Source organism: Corvus cornix, chromosome 7, assembly GCF_000738735.6.
Source record: "Corvus cornix cornix isolate S_Up_H32 chromosome 7, ASM73873v5, whole genome shotgun sequence".
NCBI classification, from domain to species: Eukaryota; Metazoa; Chordata; class Aves; order Passeriformes; family Corvidae; genus Corvus; species Corvus cornix.
This window is the reverse complement of record NC_046337.1, coordinates 33,845,618-33,859,741: the sequence shown is the minus strand read 5'-3', so window position 1 is coordinate 33,859,741 and position 14,124 is coordinate 33,845,618. Positions and strand designations below refer to the sequence as shown.

At 41.2% G+C, this 14,124-nt stretch overlaps 1 protein-coding gene across 8 annotated transcripts in view; it reads right to left on the bottom strand.

Moving 5' to 3' along the window:
• Positions 1-478: 478 nt before the first annotated feature.
• The window catches only part of PCNT (pericentrin), a 74,202-nt gene continuing 60,556 nt past the window's right edge, over positions 479-14,124 (bottom strand). For 7 of the 8 annotated variants that reach the window (XM_039554654.1, XM_039554655.1, XM_039554657.1 and 4 more), the window contains 12 exons: positions 13,669-13,864; positions 12,446-12,659; positions 11,804-11,954; positions 9,246-9,962; positions 8,421-8,695; positions 8,057-8,159; positions 5,934-6,098; positions 4,952-5,190; positions 3,730-3,818; positions 2,866-3,028; positions 2,234-2,361; positions 479-863 (listed from right to left, as the gene is read on the bottom strand). In XM_039554654.1, the coding sequence (XP_039410588.1) occupies positions 820-863; positions 2,234-2,361; positions 2,866-3,028; positions 3,730-3,818; positions 4,952-5,190; positions 5,934-6,098; positions 8,057-8,159; positions 8,421-8,695; positions 9,246-9,962; positions 11,804-11,954; positions 12,446-12,659; positions 13,669-13,864 (2,484 nt within the window). In that variant the 3' untranslated portion in view covers positions 479-819. Of the gene's footprint in view, positions 864-2,233; positions 2,362-2,865; positions 3,029-3,729; positions 3,819-4,951; positions 5,191-5,933; positions 6,099-7,108; positions 7,157-8,056; positions 8,160-8,420; positions 8,696-9,245; positions 9,963-11,803; positions 11,955-12,445; positions 12,660-13,668; positions 13,865-14,124 lie in introns of those variants that run through there. The other variant, XM_039554661.1, reaches the window with a different exon arrangement.

Sequence of the window (14,124 nt, the reverse complement as noted above, 5' to 3'; positions counted from 1 at the left end):
CTCTCTCATTTTTGCCCTGAGACATTGTGACTGGAAATGGGTGTACCATTTCCTCTTCTCTGACCAGCAACTTCATAGACATTTGGAACCACCCCCCTGAAGGTAGCTACAGCACAAGATACCAGACAGAGGGAGGATCACTTACATTAGACGTAGACAAAATTCACAGGCGTTGTTTGGTATGTTTTGCCAAAAGTGCATAGAGTTAAACAAAATTATGGGCCTTCTGAACTAGAAAAATGAAGCTAAAAGTGTCCAGAGTAAATAGGACAGACTGAGGGAGGACTTATGTACTGAAAAACTAGAAGAGCATACCCTAAATTCACAGAGCGCTACAGGTATCTTTGACATTTGTGAGTATTTGAGCGATTCCTTTAATTGGAATGATCCTACAGAAATATTAAAACCCAAACAATTTTAGGAACAGCAAAAGAAATAAATAGGCAAGGTGGAAACAAACAACCACACAATGTAAGAATTCACTAATAAAATGCCATTTTAATAACTTTTTTTACAAGGAATCCACCTATACACTATAGAAAAATAAACACCACAGAGACTTTTTGCAGCTTACAATACAGCAACGCAGGCACACTTCAGTTGTTGACTTAATTTCACATGAGAATGTAAAACATTGTTCTTAGTGAAAAGTAAGTCCCTCTTAAAGTACTAAAATATAATAAAAAGAATCATATAAAAATCGGCTGTAAAAGCACTGCCCTTTATTCAGTTGCATGGGAAATTGCAAGTGCCTCTGTTGAGTGAGGACCAACACAGAGGAAGCAGGAACTTGCAGGACAGATTTCATAAGCCTTCCCATCACTTTTTCAGGTTTCTCTGATGAGGTGAGCCTAGCACTTGCCCTAAATTAAAAAAAACCACAAATCATTAGAAAACTGCTTGTGTTATGAAGCAACAGTGTACAGTTAGCAGCATGTTATTTCCTCAAAGTACTTCATAAGAGCTACACTGAAAGCAATTCCAATTTTCACAAGCCACCTAGGAGCAATCTAAAACAGGATCTGAAAGCCTAAACATCTGCCAAAGCAAACCTTCATACTGTGGGACCAGTGCTCCATCACAGGCCTGTTTTACCCCCAGTGACAGCTCAATTCTGCCACTCCTGTAGTGATTCTGTTGCTGGGCAAGGTCTTGCCACTGAGTAGATGTCCTGAAATTCATTAGGAACTGAGAAATCATTTGGCTGCCAGCACTGTTCTAAAGATTGCAGCATCATTCTGTAATGCCTGACATTATCATCCTGGTAACATGGAAATGACAGAAATTATATGCACTTTCAACAGAAGTGCTCTTCATGGTGTCCCAGCTGTGGAGTACTTATTCCACACTTAGAATGAAGCAAAATGTGTTATTTCCATAAAGGCTGACATGTTTCCAGTCTAAAATCTGGTTATCTATCTGTATCAGCCATATAGCTGCAGTATTTGGAAAAAAAACCCAAACCAAACAAACCCACAAAGTCATGGTAATAAAGTAGATTTCTAGGCAAAGTCCTGCTGAGAACAATGTCAAAGTTCCCAAACTCTTAAGCATTTCAGGATGATGTGATGACAGTTTGTGAGTTCCTCCTTAGGACAAGGTGTTTCTGTGCTATAACCAGGTACAGAGGTAACTAGGTAACTATGTAACAAGGAGGTAACTAGACTGAATTAAACTAAGTAAATTCGGTCTAGAAATTAGGCAGAACTGTTTTAAATAGCAAAGCTAAGTGCCACTACAACCCTTTGTGTGCTCTTCGATCAATCTTAGAAATAGATGGCTGTATTTACCAGCCTCCAAATATTTTTTTAAAATCTGTTATGAACATAAGGAAGTGATACATAAGGGAAGCATTACAGTTTGTGCTGCAGAGAAAGCCCTGCTCAGCCATTACAACAGCTCTGTTTGACTTCAAAGCAAATTAACTCTATCCACAGCTTCATTTAAATTGCAACACTTGCTTGTTTAGACTTGGGAACAGGAGGGGGCCAGAAATCACATGAAATTATTCAACCTTATCTCTTTCATTATGAACTTAGAGAAATGCCACACTTGGACTAGATTTAGATATGATTCAGAGAGGTTCCCTTTCAGAGACTGACTTAGTTGTTACCCCCCAGTAATGATAATTATTCCTTAAAATGATGCTCTTTATTGGCAATGTGTACAAAGATCCTTGCAAAAAGCAGCCCAGACTTGCAGGAGCTGTGAGGGGTAAGAAGGTGGTTCCTACCTGGCTGCACCCCTTCCAGCCTTTGCTGGATCACCTCCAAGCGATGGATATATTCTGTGAGTGATTGTTCAGGATCCTGAGGTGGCACAAGGGACTTTTCTGGAGCTGAACTTGGGGACAGATGCAATCTTAAAAAGAAAACAAATTACTTTCTCATTCTCATGCTATACTCTCAAATATATCCAGAAGTTACATTCATATAGGCGGGAATTCTGGGCAAAGAAAACTGGAACCACCACCACCCCTTCCATCAGTCTAGCTGTTCCTGGAAACAAGAGCAGCAACAGGCATCATTTAACCTACCTTGGATCCACATCAGACCTGAGCCACCACTAATCCAGTCACACTGAGCACCAGTCAGGGCTGCTGTTATTAATACCCTGTTCCATACCATACAGGTGACTTTTCTTGGCAGGGATGTCAGACCCAGACACACGCCATGACAGAGGAATAGGGTGGGGTAGAATTAAGTCTTTTGGAAGTGCTTGCAGGTCTCAGACTCTACAAAACATTTTGTCAAATTCCATGCAAACCAGAAGACTACCTGGCTGTTGTGACAAGCACAGTCTGTCCCCTCAACGTTAAAAAAAACCTACAATAATTTGAAGCATCCCCTGTCTTTGCAGACTGACCTGTTGTGTGAGCGGGAGGAAGATCGTGGGGAGAGGCTCATGAATCTTGCAGCACAGCTGGTTCTGTGGCACAGCCCTGTGTCACTGTCCCGGGTAGGGGGAGAGCTGATGGGAATAGCTGGGGGCTGCTGCTCTTTCAGGACTTCTGTTCTAGCACCAGAGGCTGTGGTAAATACGAAGGGTTAAAAAATATGCACTAGGAACCGTTGAGAACAGGCTATCAAACACATCCAAAAAACCCACGAAAATGACAGCAGAGTATACGGTTAAGTTTGGTTTTAAAAGCAGGTAAATACACTTTCTACAGCTACCTGCTTTTTTGGTTTGCGTGGGTTGTTTTTTTTTTTAACCATATTTAACAGAATTGTGATGCTATTTTGTAGTGAAGTAGAAAGTTCAGCATTTGAGGATTCAAGTTTCTTAGGAATCACACAACAGTGGGTTTATGTACAAAGTTGGTGCTTTCTTTTAAAATAAGTATTTCCAGCAACTTAGAAACAGTGAAAATTACATAGTACCAGCTAATGAAAAAAAAGCACTATTTAATCCAAATTTTGTTTAGCATTGAAAAGGCACAAGTAATGGAATATTACATTAAGGGCAACAGTTCCTCAGTATTGGGTGCTGCATTAAGATGTTTGTTAGAATTTTTACAAAGGCACTCCTCAGTAACTCAAAGGAACACTCACGTGTTCCTCAGGTAACTCAAGTCCTTATTGACCTGCATCAGACCATCTATCCATCTACTCTACAGATGGACAGTGGCAAAGCAAACAGATTTTCCCACTTTGGTTTTGTTTTTAAATGAAACACATCAACAAAGAGAAATTATGAAGAAAACAATGTATTTGTCCAAACACGTACCTGTGTTACCTCCTATACTGTGAGAAATGCTTTCACTCTGTGTGCTCTTCCTGCCAACTTTGTTCCACTTCTTCACCAAAAACTTTAACCTTGGTAAGAAAACAAATTTGAACAACCATTAAAAATAAGTAGAAATGCGTTAAATTTTAATATTAAGTTATTTGTTGGTATAGAACATATTAGCCAACATAAATAACAATTGTTGTGGGAATGATGGGAGAATTCTTCAACTTCAGTCTTTGGAATGCTGGCTTATCCCATTTTACCCTGCAACAATCCTTGAACTGCTGAAAAGACTTGCTTGATTTGGCTCTGCTCCTATCTCCAGAGAGCTCTTCCTACCTGAGAGGAGGAGTTTGGAAGTCACTGCAGGAGTCTAGAAGTCCTGCAGCCTTTGCTGTTATTACGGTATTCATGTCAAAGACTCTGTCATCTCCTGACACAAACTTGCTAGTAATCATTTTTACTAGACAAGGAAATTGCTCAGAAATAACCACCTATTACATTTAAAACTGATTTTTTTTCATTAAATGGGCTTAAAGCCATTGGGAGATGGCATATTGTCCCATGTACAGCTAGCAAAACCCACTTGGTAGTGACAGAGCATGACAGAATCACACCCAATAAAACACACGCTACTGGATTCCAGAGAGAACCATCCCTGACAGATCGCTTTCTGATACAAGACAGACTGTCCAGTGAGATCAAGGAGATAGAAGTCAGCCCCAAAGAACTTCAGATTGTAATGCTGTGCACTGGTTCCCAAATATATTGCAGCTGGGCATCACTCAAGTAGCTTTTTCATAGAATTATGGAATGGTTTGGGCTGGAAAGGATCTTAAAGAAGCCCACCTTGTTCCATCCTCCTGCCATGTGCAGGTACACCTTCCACTATACCTGGTTGCTCCAAGCCCTGTCCAACCTGGCCTTGAACACTTCAGGGATGGGGCAGCCACAGCTTCTCTGGGCAACCTGTGCCAGGGCCTCACCACCCTCACAGGGAACAATTCCTTCCCAATATCCCATCTAAGTCTACCCTCTTTCATCTTAAAGATTTTTTTTTACAAATCATTAGTACAGATCAAACTCAGCTAAGAAGTCATGCTTGAACCAGTTCTGGAGATTGCTCCTGCTTAATGTAGGATAAGCCACAGGAACTATCAATTTTTTAAGTTTCCAAGAAAACATCACATATGAGAGACAGGGGGTGTTTTGGCTTTACCTTGAGATGGCAATGATGGCTCTGACTGCACACCTGAACTTGGTGAAAGGCCGGGAGTGTGATCCAGAGAGCTGCAGATCTGCAGGAGAAGGATAGATTCCCATGCGAGCAATGAGAGAGAGAGTTGCTTGCTCACAGTCCTGAAACCCCCCAAGCAGCAGCAAGAGGTATTTCTTCTGATAAATTAGAGCCTTTCTAAAGCTCTCTGCTCGAATGTACTTCCGATATAATCTCTGCAACTGTAGAAAGAAAGAAAAAAAAATTAAAAGAAATTCAAATTTTCAGTTACTGTTGCGAAAACCCAGCCACAAACAAGGTGTCTTCAGGTCAAATGTCCAGACGGAGGACACAAGGGCAGCCAAAACAATTCTGTACGTTGCTAAAACTCACCCAAATTTGCAGCATCAGACTTCTTTAAGTCTCCTGAATGTTTTCAAGCAAAATGATCATACTCAAAACTATAAAACAGTTTAACTCTTTAATAAAGAAAATAACATCCGCTTTAAAAAAAAATTAGCCAGAAAGTATGGTGGGAGAGATGCCTACCAGACTTGATTACAGCCAAGTGTCAGAAAAATAAAAAGTATTAAGATTAGTCAGCAGGGATTAAAAATGAGTGTTTTCTATTTTCATGCTTAGACAAGAAACCCAAGTCTCCCTCACATTTAAGAGTAGAAAGAAATTCTAAAGATCCAGATTACTTTTGATGCAAGTTCCTGTCTAACACTGAGAAAGTTCCAAAGGAAGTTCTCCTTTGGGGAAAGTTTCTAATTTAAAATAATATATCAAACTATTCATCTAGAAAAATCAACCTTTTAAAATAGCAACTGAAGATTACAGCAGTAAGTGAAAGATAAATGCCATAATCTTACAGATCCCTTTTTTCCCAGCAGATCAGGTTGAAATGACACCTCCTGGCTGTGGCACTGCTGGCTCTCCAAGCTCCAGAGAGCCCCTTTGCTGGCTAGTCCCTTAATTTTACCTTAGGACTGGAAGTTTCTGCCACGGGTTTGTTTTCAATTGCAGCACTGGCTTTAGCCAGCTGGGATTCTGCCTGCTTCAGCGCATTCTGCAGCCTGGTCCTCTCTCGCTGCCAAGCCTCTCTTTCCAGCTCTTGAACAGGGTCAGCACCACCTGTAGATCTCATCTAAAACAGAAACCAAAAGGAACGGAGCCACGATGGTTTTGCACATTACTTCCACAGTCAAACATCTCAAACCAAGTAATAACCCAACTTTATGACAAATTAAAACATAAAAACAATGAGCCTGAAAACCATCAATGGCATTCAGGTGTTAAACAGCACAATAGGAAACTGAAATGCATGAAAAGCCCTTTTTAAGACGTAACAGATTTTTGTTCATCAGGCTACCCGTTCTCTGATCGGCCTTACAGGAATCCTTTATATCCCAAACCCTTTGAAACGGAAACAAAACATCTGACTTCTACATCCACAGGCAGCACAGAAATTGTGAAGATGCCTGTGTACGTGCAAACACAAGCAGCACATACAACAAAACCAAGTTGTGAAGTGAATTCTGAAAAATCACACATTCAATTCTGAGAGTCCATTGTCCAGAGAAGCTGTGGCTGCCCCATCTCTGGAAGCAGGGGGTGGAACGAGATGGGCTTCAAGGTCCCTTCCAGCCCAAACCATGCTGTGATTCTATGAAACTGAGTTTTGTGGTAAGTCATCTCTTGTAGGAATGAGACCCAGGACTCCAGCTCCAATTCTTCATGGAAGTTCTGCCTTCATGACCCTCTTTGTACCAACTACAAATTTACTGGTCAACAGTTACATCAGTGCATGATGCAACAGATCACAAAAGAAATAAAAGATCTTTTTTTAAGGTAGTTGATGTTTTATCCCTTGAAATGAAATTTATGCATTAGAGAAGCCAGTACAAACAACTGACCCCAGTTTCTCCTAGCAACTTATTTCAGTACAATTTGTAGTATCTGAAGGAGTTCTACATGACTCATCAACATCCTTGACTTCTACTACACCATTTGGCAGCTGATTGACCAGACAGCTCCATTTTGGCACAGATTTTCCATGCTGACATTTTGCCAGGTGCCCTGTCCGATACTCCCTAATTTATCACAACTCAAGGAGGAAGAAAATTCCTTTGGTCTCTTGAGCATGTGGTTCAGTACCTTAAAGGAAGGAGAAATTCAGGGAGGAGACTGAAGGAAAAGGTGATTCTGGAAAAAAAAAAAAAAAATCAAAGCCTGAAAAGAGGGCAGAGAGGAGGGACTGTTTGTGCCCACAGAAGAAAAGCTATCAGGGTGGAGTTTTTGCTCTAGAAAGGCATGTGTAGTTAAAGTGCTCTACTGAACACTTTTTTTGTTAAACAAAATTTAAGTCAGGAAACTTGGGCTCCTTTATTTTTGTGTGGTTAGTCTCTGAAGGAGGGAACTCTGCTCCAACAAGAGTTGTGTACAGCTGACAGCTCTAAAGGTTTGTGAGAGGAAGGCTTAACCAAAATAACCCCATGAACTTGGAGAAGAGGCTGCATCCCCCTCCTCAAGACTGGAGATGATCCATTTGACAACCACCTGTGTGGCTGCACAGGTGACAGAAGGAAAATATTAAGTGTATTTTGTAAGCAGGTAGGCATAGGGAGAGCTGCAACATGCCAAGGCAGCTTGTCACACATCAGACTTGTGAACAGAAGATATAAAAACCTTTTCACATATCAGACAGTCGTAGATCTCTATTGCAAGAGAAAGACATAAAACTGCAAAGTTATCTGGGGAATCAGATGGAATTTAAAAGCTATGCTTTTATGTATTTTGTATCAATAAACCTTAGCTCAAGTATTTGGTAATTCCCTGGGCTTGCGTAAAATATTTGCAATACTGCAAACATGGGTCAGAACAGCCCTCCTGAGATTACAAACCACTATGGTGCTTTTTGAAAAGTACTTGGCATTTTGGTGAGAAACAACTGTCTCTGGATGCAGAAAGAAGCTACAGCAACACATCCCAAAGCTTCTGATCCTTGGACACATTACATATCTAGGAAAAAAATGCTGTTAGAAGCAGACTCTAAAATACAACAAAACAGAGTTGGACATTAAAATATGTTAATATTTTCCTTACCTGAGATCTAGGAGAAGACAATAAATCTGATTTTAGTTCTCTTAGTGTCTGCAGTAAAGAGGCTACAGCTTCATCATTTGATGCAGACCAATCATTAACTGTTCTGTTAGACAGAAACACCTTTTCAGTATTGGACTGATTTGTAAGAATGTTAACACACATTTAATTGCTTCTTCCCACTGCATGACCTTTCAGTTCTGAGGCTTTACGCAATATTTACCACACAAATTACCACTATGAATACACTGAGAAATTAGCAAGTTCTGTTAATTTTTAAGAATTAAAAGAGCACAGGGCTCTCAGCCATGACCCACACAAGTTAAGAAGCAGGATGGAAAGCAAAGCAACTAGTTTATGAACTCACTTATCTAGAATTTTATATATGAACTCATTCAGGTGCACAGCCACAAAGAGCAACTGCTGCCTTATCTTCTCCAGCTGTTGTTGCTGCTGTTGCAAGTGGGGTTTTTCAGTTTCTTTTGTCACAGGCTGTTTGGCACTTCCATCTTTGCTTGAGGTACACAAGAGTTCCTCCTGACAATTTGGAGGATTTTTTTCTCTTTCTTTTAATACTGCCAGTATTTCCTGCAGTTCTTTAATTCTTTGTTCGTCCCTGTGGTGTTGCCGTTCCAAGTTTTGCTGTTTGAACAGAATAAGTAGTAGTTAAGTGCATCTTATACATACACACTTATGTAAGTTTCATCACACTTAATTAGCATATCCATCTGGGTGTTCCTTAACTGCCAGACCACTTTTGGGGGAAGGCTTAGAGCACTGCTTTCCAGGGCCACCAGGAAGCCATTTAATGACACTGGAGTGTCATTAACTGTCTCCATCCAAAGAGAAATCCAGGGTGAAACCAATACTGTCACAAGCCACGACTGGGATCCTAGCTCAAAATAAGGGCAGTGACATGAAACTTAGTTTGGTTCCATCCTGCATTTAACCCATATTCATCCCCACCTGTGAACAACCAGCAATTCCCAGCACACACAAAAATTTAAAGATCAACTTCCGTCAACAATAAACCCAGACACAATCCCTTGAACACAGCTACATATGAGAAAGAGCTCATTTAATGCATTTTTCACAATGCTTTAACAGAAGGAAACCTTCCAACCAAAGAACATCATCCAGGGGGTTACATCCCAGTGTGCGGCTATTTCAGTGTAAGACAGAGCGTTCTCACCAGTCTCTCCTGATCTCTCTGCCAGTCCTTCTGTTTCTGTAGCTCTGTCTGTTGCTGCTGCCTCCGCTCTCTCCCCCTCTCCTCTTTCCTGTTCTTATCTTGCTCTTTCAGCAGCTTGAAGAGTGACTGCAGTTGTTCCCAGTCAGCTTTCAGCTTGGCCTCTCTCTCCCTATGGGCCTCCAAGGAACGGATCACATCTTGCTTTTGTGCCTGAAGAGACTCCAGGGTGGCTCGCAGTTTTTCACTGACCTCCCTCTCCTTCTGGGTTTCCTCGCAGCACATCTGTACCTCAGCCTCCAGCTGCCTTTTGGACAGGATGGCCTTCTGGTGCATTTTCTCAATAACAGCAGCAAGCTCCATAGTTCGGGCCCTCTCCTCTTCCAGCTGGGCTTGGAGCTCTCGGATGAAGGCTTGTTCCAGCAGCGACTCCCTGTGCTGACAGGAAGCACCTTCCTTCACTCTCATGCTCAATTGCTCTGTCAAAACACGCTCATGATTCAAGGAATCCAGGAGCTCCAATGAACGATTTTTCTCAGCATCCAAGTTTTTCTGTAGCTCCCGCAGTTTGGTCTGTTCCTGGGACAGCAAGGCTTCACAGCGGGAGTGCTCGATCTGCAGTTCCTTGCGGAGGTTATCTGTTACTGTTTTCTCATGCTCCAAGGACACGACCAGCTGGCAATTCTGCACCGACTGCACATCCAGGGCAGCCTGCAGCTCCTGGGCAGAGGGGGCAGAACACATTAATAGTCCAGTACAAACACTCATTTGTGGGGCTGGCTGGTATTTAGCAATTTTCAACCTCCTGTTTTATCCAGGAAGATATTCAAGACTTAACTAGAATAGTTCAGGTATTAAAAAGTTTAATTTAAAATTACAAGTGTCAGAAAAATGCTCCCTAGCAATCTGCCACCAAGCAACAAATCCAAAAATTATCATGTTAATGTATCTGCCAGTACATTATTTCTTCTTCAGTTAGTAAGACCCTCATTAGGACATCACTACTCTTTACATCACTCAGTCCCATTAATAAATAACATCTGAAACAACAATAACCCAGGTTGTTTTAAAAAGAAAAATATAAGCCGTGAGAGTAGATGTAAAGCTTCAGGACTTGGCAGCCCATCTCTTCAGAGCACAGAGTAGAGACTGATAAAAATAATGACAGAATGGTCCAGGCTGGAAAGGACATTAAAGCTCATCTCATTCCCACCCCCTTCCATGGGCAGGGACACCTTCCACTAGACCTGGTTGCTCCAAGCCCTGTCCAACCTGGCCTTGAATCCTTCCAGGGATGGGGCAGCCACAGCTGCTCTGGGTAATCTGGGTGCCAGGGCCTCAGCACCCTCACAGGGAAGAAGTTCTTCCTCATATCTAATCTAAATCTACCCTCTTCCCCTTTAAAATCCATCCCTAGGTCCATTTTGGGAGCCAGCCTTTCTTCAGAAAGTAAGGCAGAGACTGAAGGGGAAGTCACAGGGCACTGCAGACAGTCAGAGCTGGCACTGCTGTCCTAGTAGGGAGATCTACCCTGCCCCCCACCTAGCCAGCACCATTTCTTATCTCCTAGAAAGACAGGTCAGATGCTAAATGGCAGCAGCTTTCCATAATGGGGCTTCAATAAAGATTTGTGAATGCCAGACTAATCTCTCACACAGCTACCCCCGGGGCAATGCACTTTTCTCCTGGCCTTGGCTACTCTGTCCTCCTTGCATGAGCAGGTTTCTGAAAAGGTGGAGGATGGTAGCAGCACATCCTAACCATGCAGCAGTTACAAAAATCCCAACAAGAATCACTCACAAACCTAAACACCTGCCAGGAAGATGAGAGGAGAAGCCAGACTACAAGGAAATAGTCAGAATTGTGTTTCCTCACTTAGGGAATTTAAGTAGGATTGTCTGGAGTTCTTTGAGAGAGTTTAGTTTTGGGGTTTAAGAAATGGTTTATGTTAAATCTTCCTCCTTTTCCATTCACTGTAGGCCTTTTACAAGCACTGAGTCATTGCTATTACAGTCTTGGAGAGAAAGCTGTTCACTTGTTTTCTGTTCAATTTAGAAGGGAACAGGATGACTTTGGTTAACCTCCAAAAATACATATTATATGGAAAAGGCTCCACTTAGTCTCTGCCAAACCTATTTATCATTGGGTGGTTTTCTTTACAATATCAGAGATCATACACCTCACATCCTCATGGTAAGTTTGCTTTGGGATTGAGGGTGCAGTTATACAGCTGTAGAATCTGGCTGGCCCTACTCAGCAAGGGGCAGTACACAACAGGGGAAAATGGGAAAGCAAAAAACAACAAGATGATGTGGGGAAAAAACCCAACACGGCATTCAACTTCGGTTTATTTCTGCACGTGCAATTAATGAAAGTAACTGAAAGCTTTAACTCTGTGAAAAAAGCAGCTATGCACATTCAGAGGAGGTTTGGGGGTTTTAACAGTTACTAAACAAAAAACAGTGGAAGAGAAGAAGACTAAACAAAAAACAGTGGAAGAGAAGAAGACTGCACAAATAACCTGCTAGTTAACATCATGCCCCAGAGGAGCTGGGCATTACCTCCATGGCCTTTGTCTTTTCTTCCTCTGCTTTCCTCTGCTGACGCTGTTGTTCCTCAAACCAACCTCGAAGCTCAGATCCCTTCAGCTGCTCAGCCTGCAAGTCTTCAAGTGCAGCTGCCAAATCCTTTTCTTTTTTTTCCAATTCAACACTGCAAAGTTCAAAACGGCATTTCTATGTTCAGAACAGAACATCCTTCACCAGCATCGCAAGCAAGACATTTTGGGTTGGTTTCTCTGAGTTTTTCTATTGATTTATTTCTTTAAGGTGGCCTCTGTTCTTTCTAAAGACAGCCAGTTTTCAAGTCACAGTTAGCATCTAAAAACATTTACTTCCTTGCGAGCCAAGCTAGAATTGCTCGATTTAGTAACAATTAAGAGATAGAGAGAAGTTATTTATCCTGGCAGAGCAAAGCCATTGTCCTGTGAGAGGAAAGAAAAATACTGGCATACACTAAGAAGGAAGTGGGAAAGGTACATACCCAAGATGACAGAATTTAGTAAAGAAAACATAACCCTTAAAAGTGAGAGACCCTAGTTTTCCTCCCTGTGTTTCAAAGGGCTAAGCCATTTATGGATCCAATCAGTATAAAGTTCTTTAGACCTGCTGATAAATCAAATAAATGAATAATCTACTTCTCACCGTAACTGATTTATTTCCCTCTGAAGCTCTTCCAAGGATTTCTGCAACCTTTCATTCTCTCGCTTACTTTCAGAAAGCTCTGATTTCAGGGATGCTTTTTCCTGACTCAGGAGATCACATGTTTCAGAGGATCTTTTCTGCTCCTCAGAGAGGGTGCTGTGCAAGTCACTTACAATAGATTTTTCCTCCTGAAGCTTATATTCCAATAATTCAACTAGGATAAGAAAACACTGTAACAGTTATTTATATTACAGAGACCTTGACAATATGATATCACTTACACTAATTCAAATTAGGAAAAAAAATCAGCTGCATTGAAGTGTTCTTGTCTGGAGAATTCGTTTCTGTTCAAACATGAGAGAAATCAGCAGAAGGATGCAAAACACTATGATTCTATCATTGTGATGCTCCGTAAGCAGCCTGTTACTAAGGGATTTTAAACCTCATTAAACAAACTTATCCACTTACGGAAACATTTTATGACAGGAGTCACTATATAGAACCTGTTTTGCCAGCTCTGTTGAGGCAAGTGACTTAAGAGAAACAACTCTCCCTAAATTTGGAGGATCCTGTTTGATATGTACTTAAAAAATAATTAATATACCTATGTCTACAGTATTATGTAAATAAAATTAGCAATAAACTTCTGGATTTCCAGAAAGCTTCCCTCTATTGGACTAGTGCATGTGCTATTTATAAGCTTTTAAATGGCTGAATCCTGAATAACAGTGAGGGAAAAACAAAAACAAGGAAAAAGCAGCATTTTGCTTTGAAAAGAGATGTTTATTTTTGACCATGGTCACTTGCACTTGTTTCTTTATTATGTAAAGGGAACCTGCTGTGAAAACCAAGGCTGCTTATTTAGTCAGGAACATGGTTCAGCAGTGGGCTTGGCACTGTTTATGGTGGGACTCCATAGTGTTAAAGGTCTTATCCAACCTAAATGATTCTGTGATTCTATACTAGCAAACATATAAATAAACAATTCCCTGCAAACAAACAGGGGTGTTTTACTGTCCTTGCTGGGTTTTCTCCATGTATACACTACTTCTATTCTATTGCTTTGGGTTATTTCTCTTTGCTTTTCACAGATTTGTCTCAACTACTGATACGAGAAAGAACTAATGCTTCTTTGCAAGACACCTTTTTTTGCCTTTTATACTTGAGGCAAAAAGGAACTGATGAAGAAGACAGAAAGAACTGACAAAGACAGTAAGAATTACCTTTCCTCCGGAGCTGGTGTTCCTGTTTGTTCCCATGATCTTCAGCCTTGGTAAGGGTTTCCTGTAGCTGCTGGAGCTTCTCCTGGTTCTGAAGATGTGTTATGCGGAGCTGAGCTTGGAGGTCCTGGATTTCTGAGAGCAGGCTATTCCGGTCCGAGGAGAAGAGGTGCTCCACAACCATCTGCCTCTGCTCCTCCTGAAGCAAACCAAGGCCTATTCAAACTACAAGGCTATTTCCATACCTTCTGCAAGGCTAAACACTAAGGAAAATCTTGCAGTACAAGTTTTGTACAGAAGCACTCAAATTACCAAGTTCATGCCTCATGTTAATGCAAAATGTTAGCATTACGTAAAGAAGAAAAAAACCCCACTTCACTTGCCTTGTTGAGTTTATACATAACAATTACGACAACCCAGAACCTAAATATTATTGGCAAAAAGCCTCCAGATTCAGAG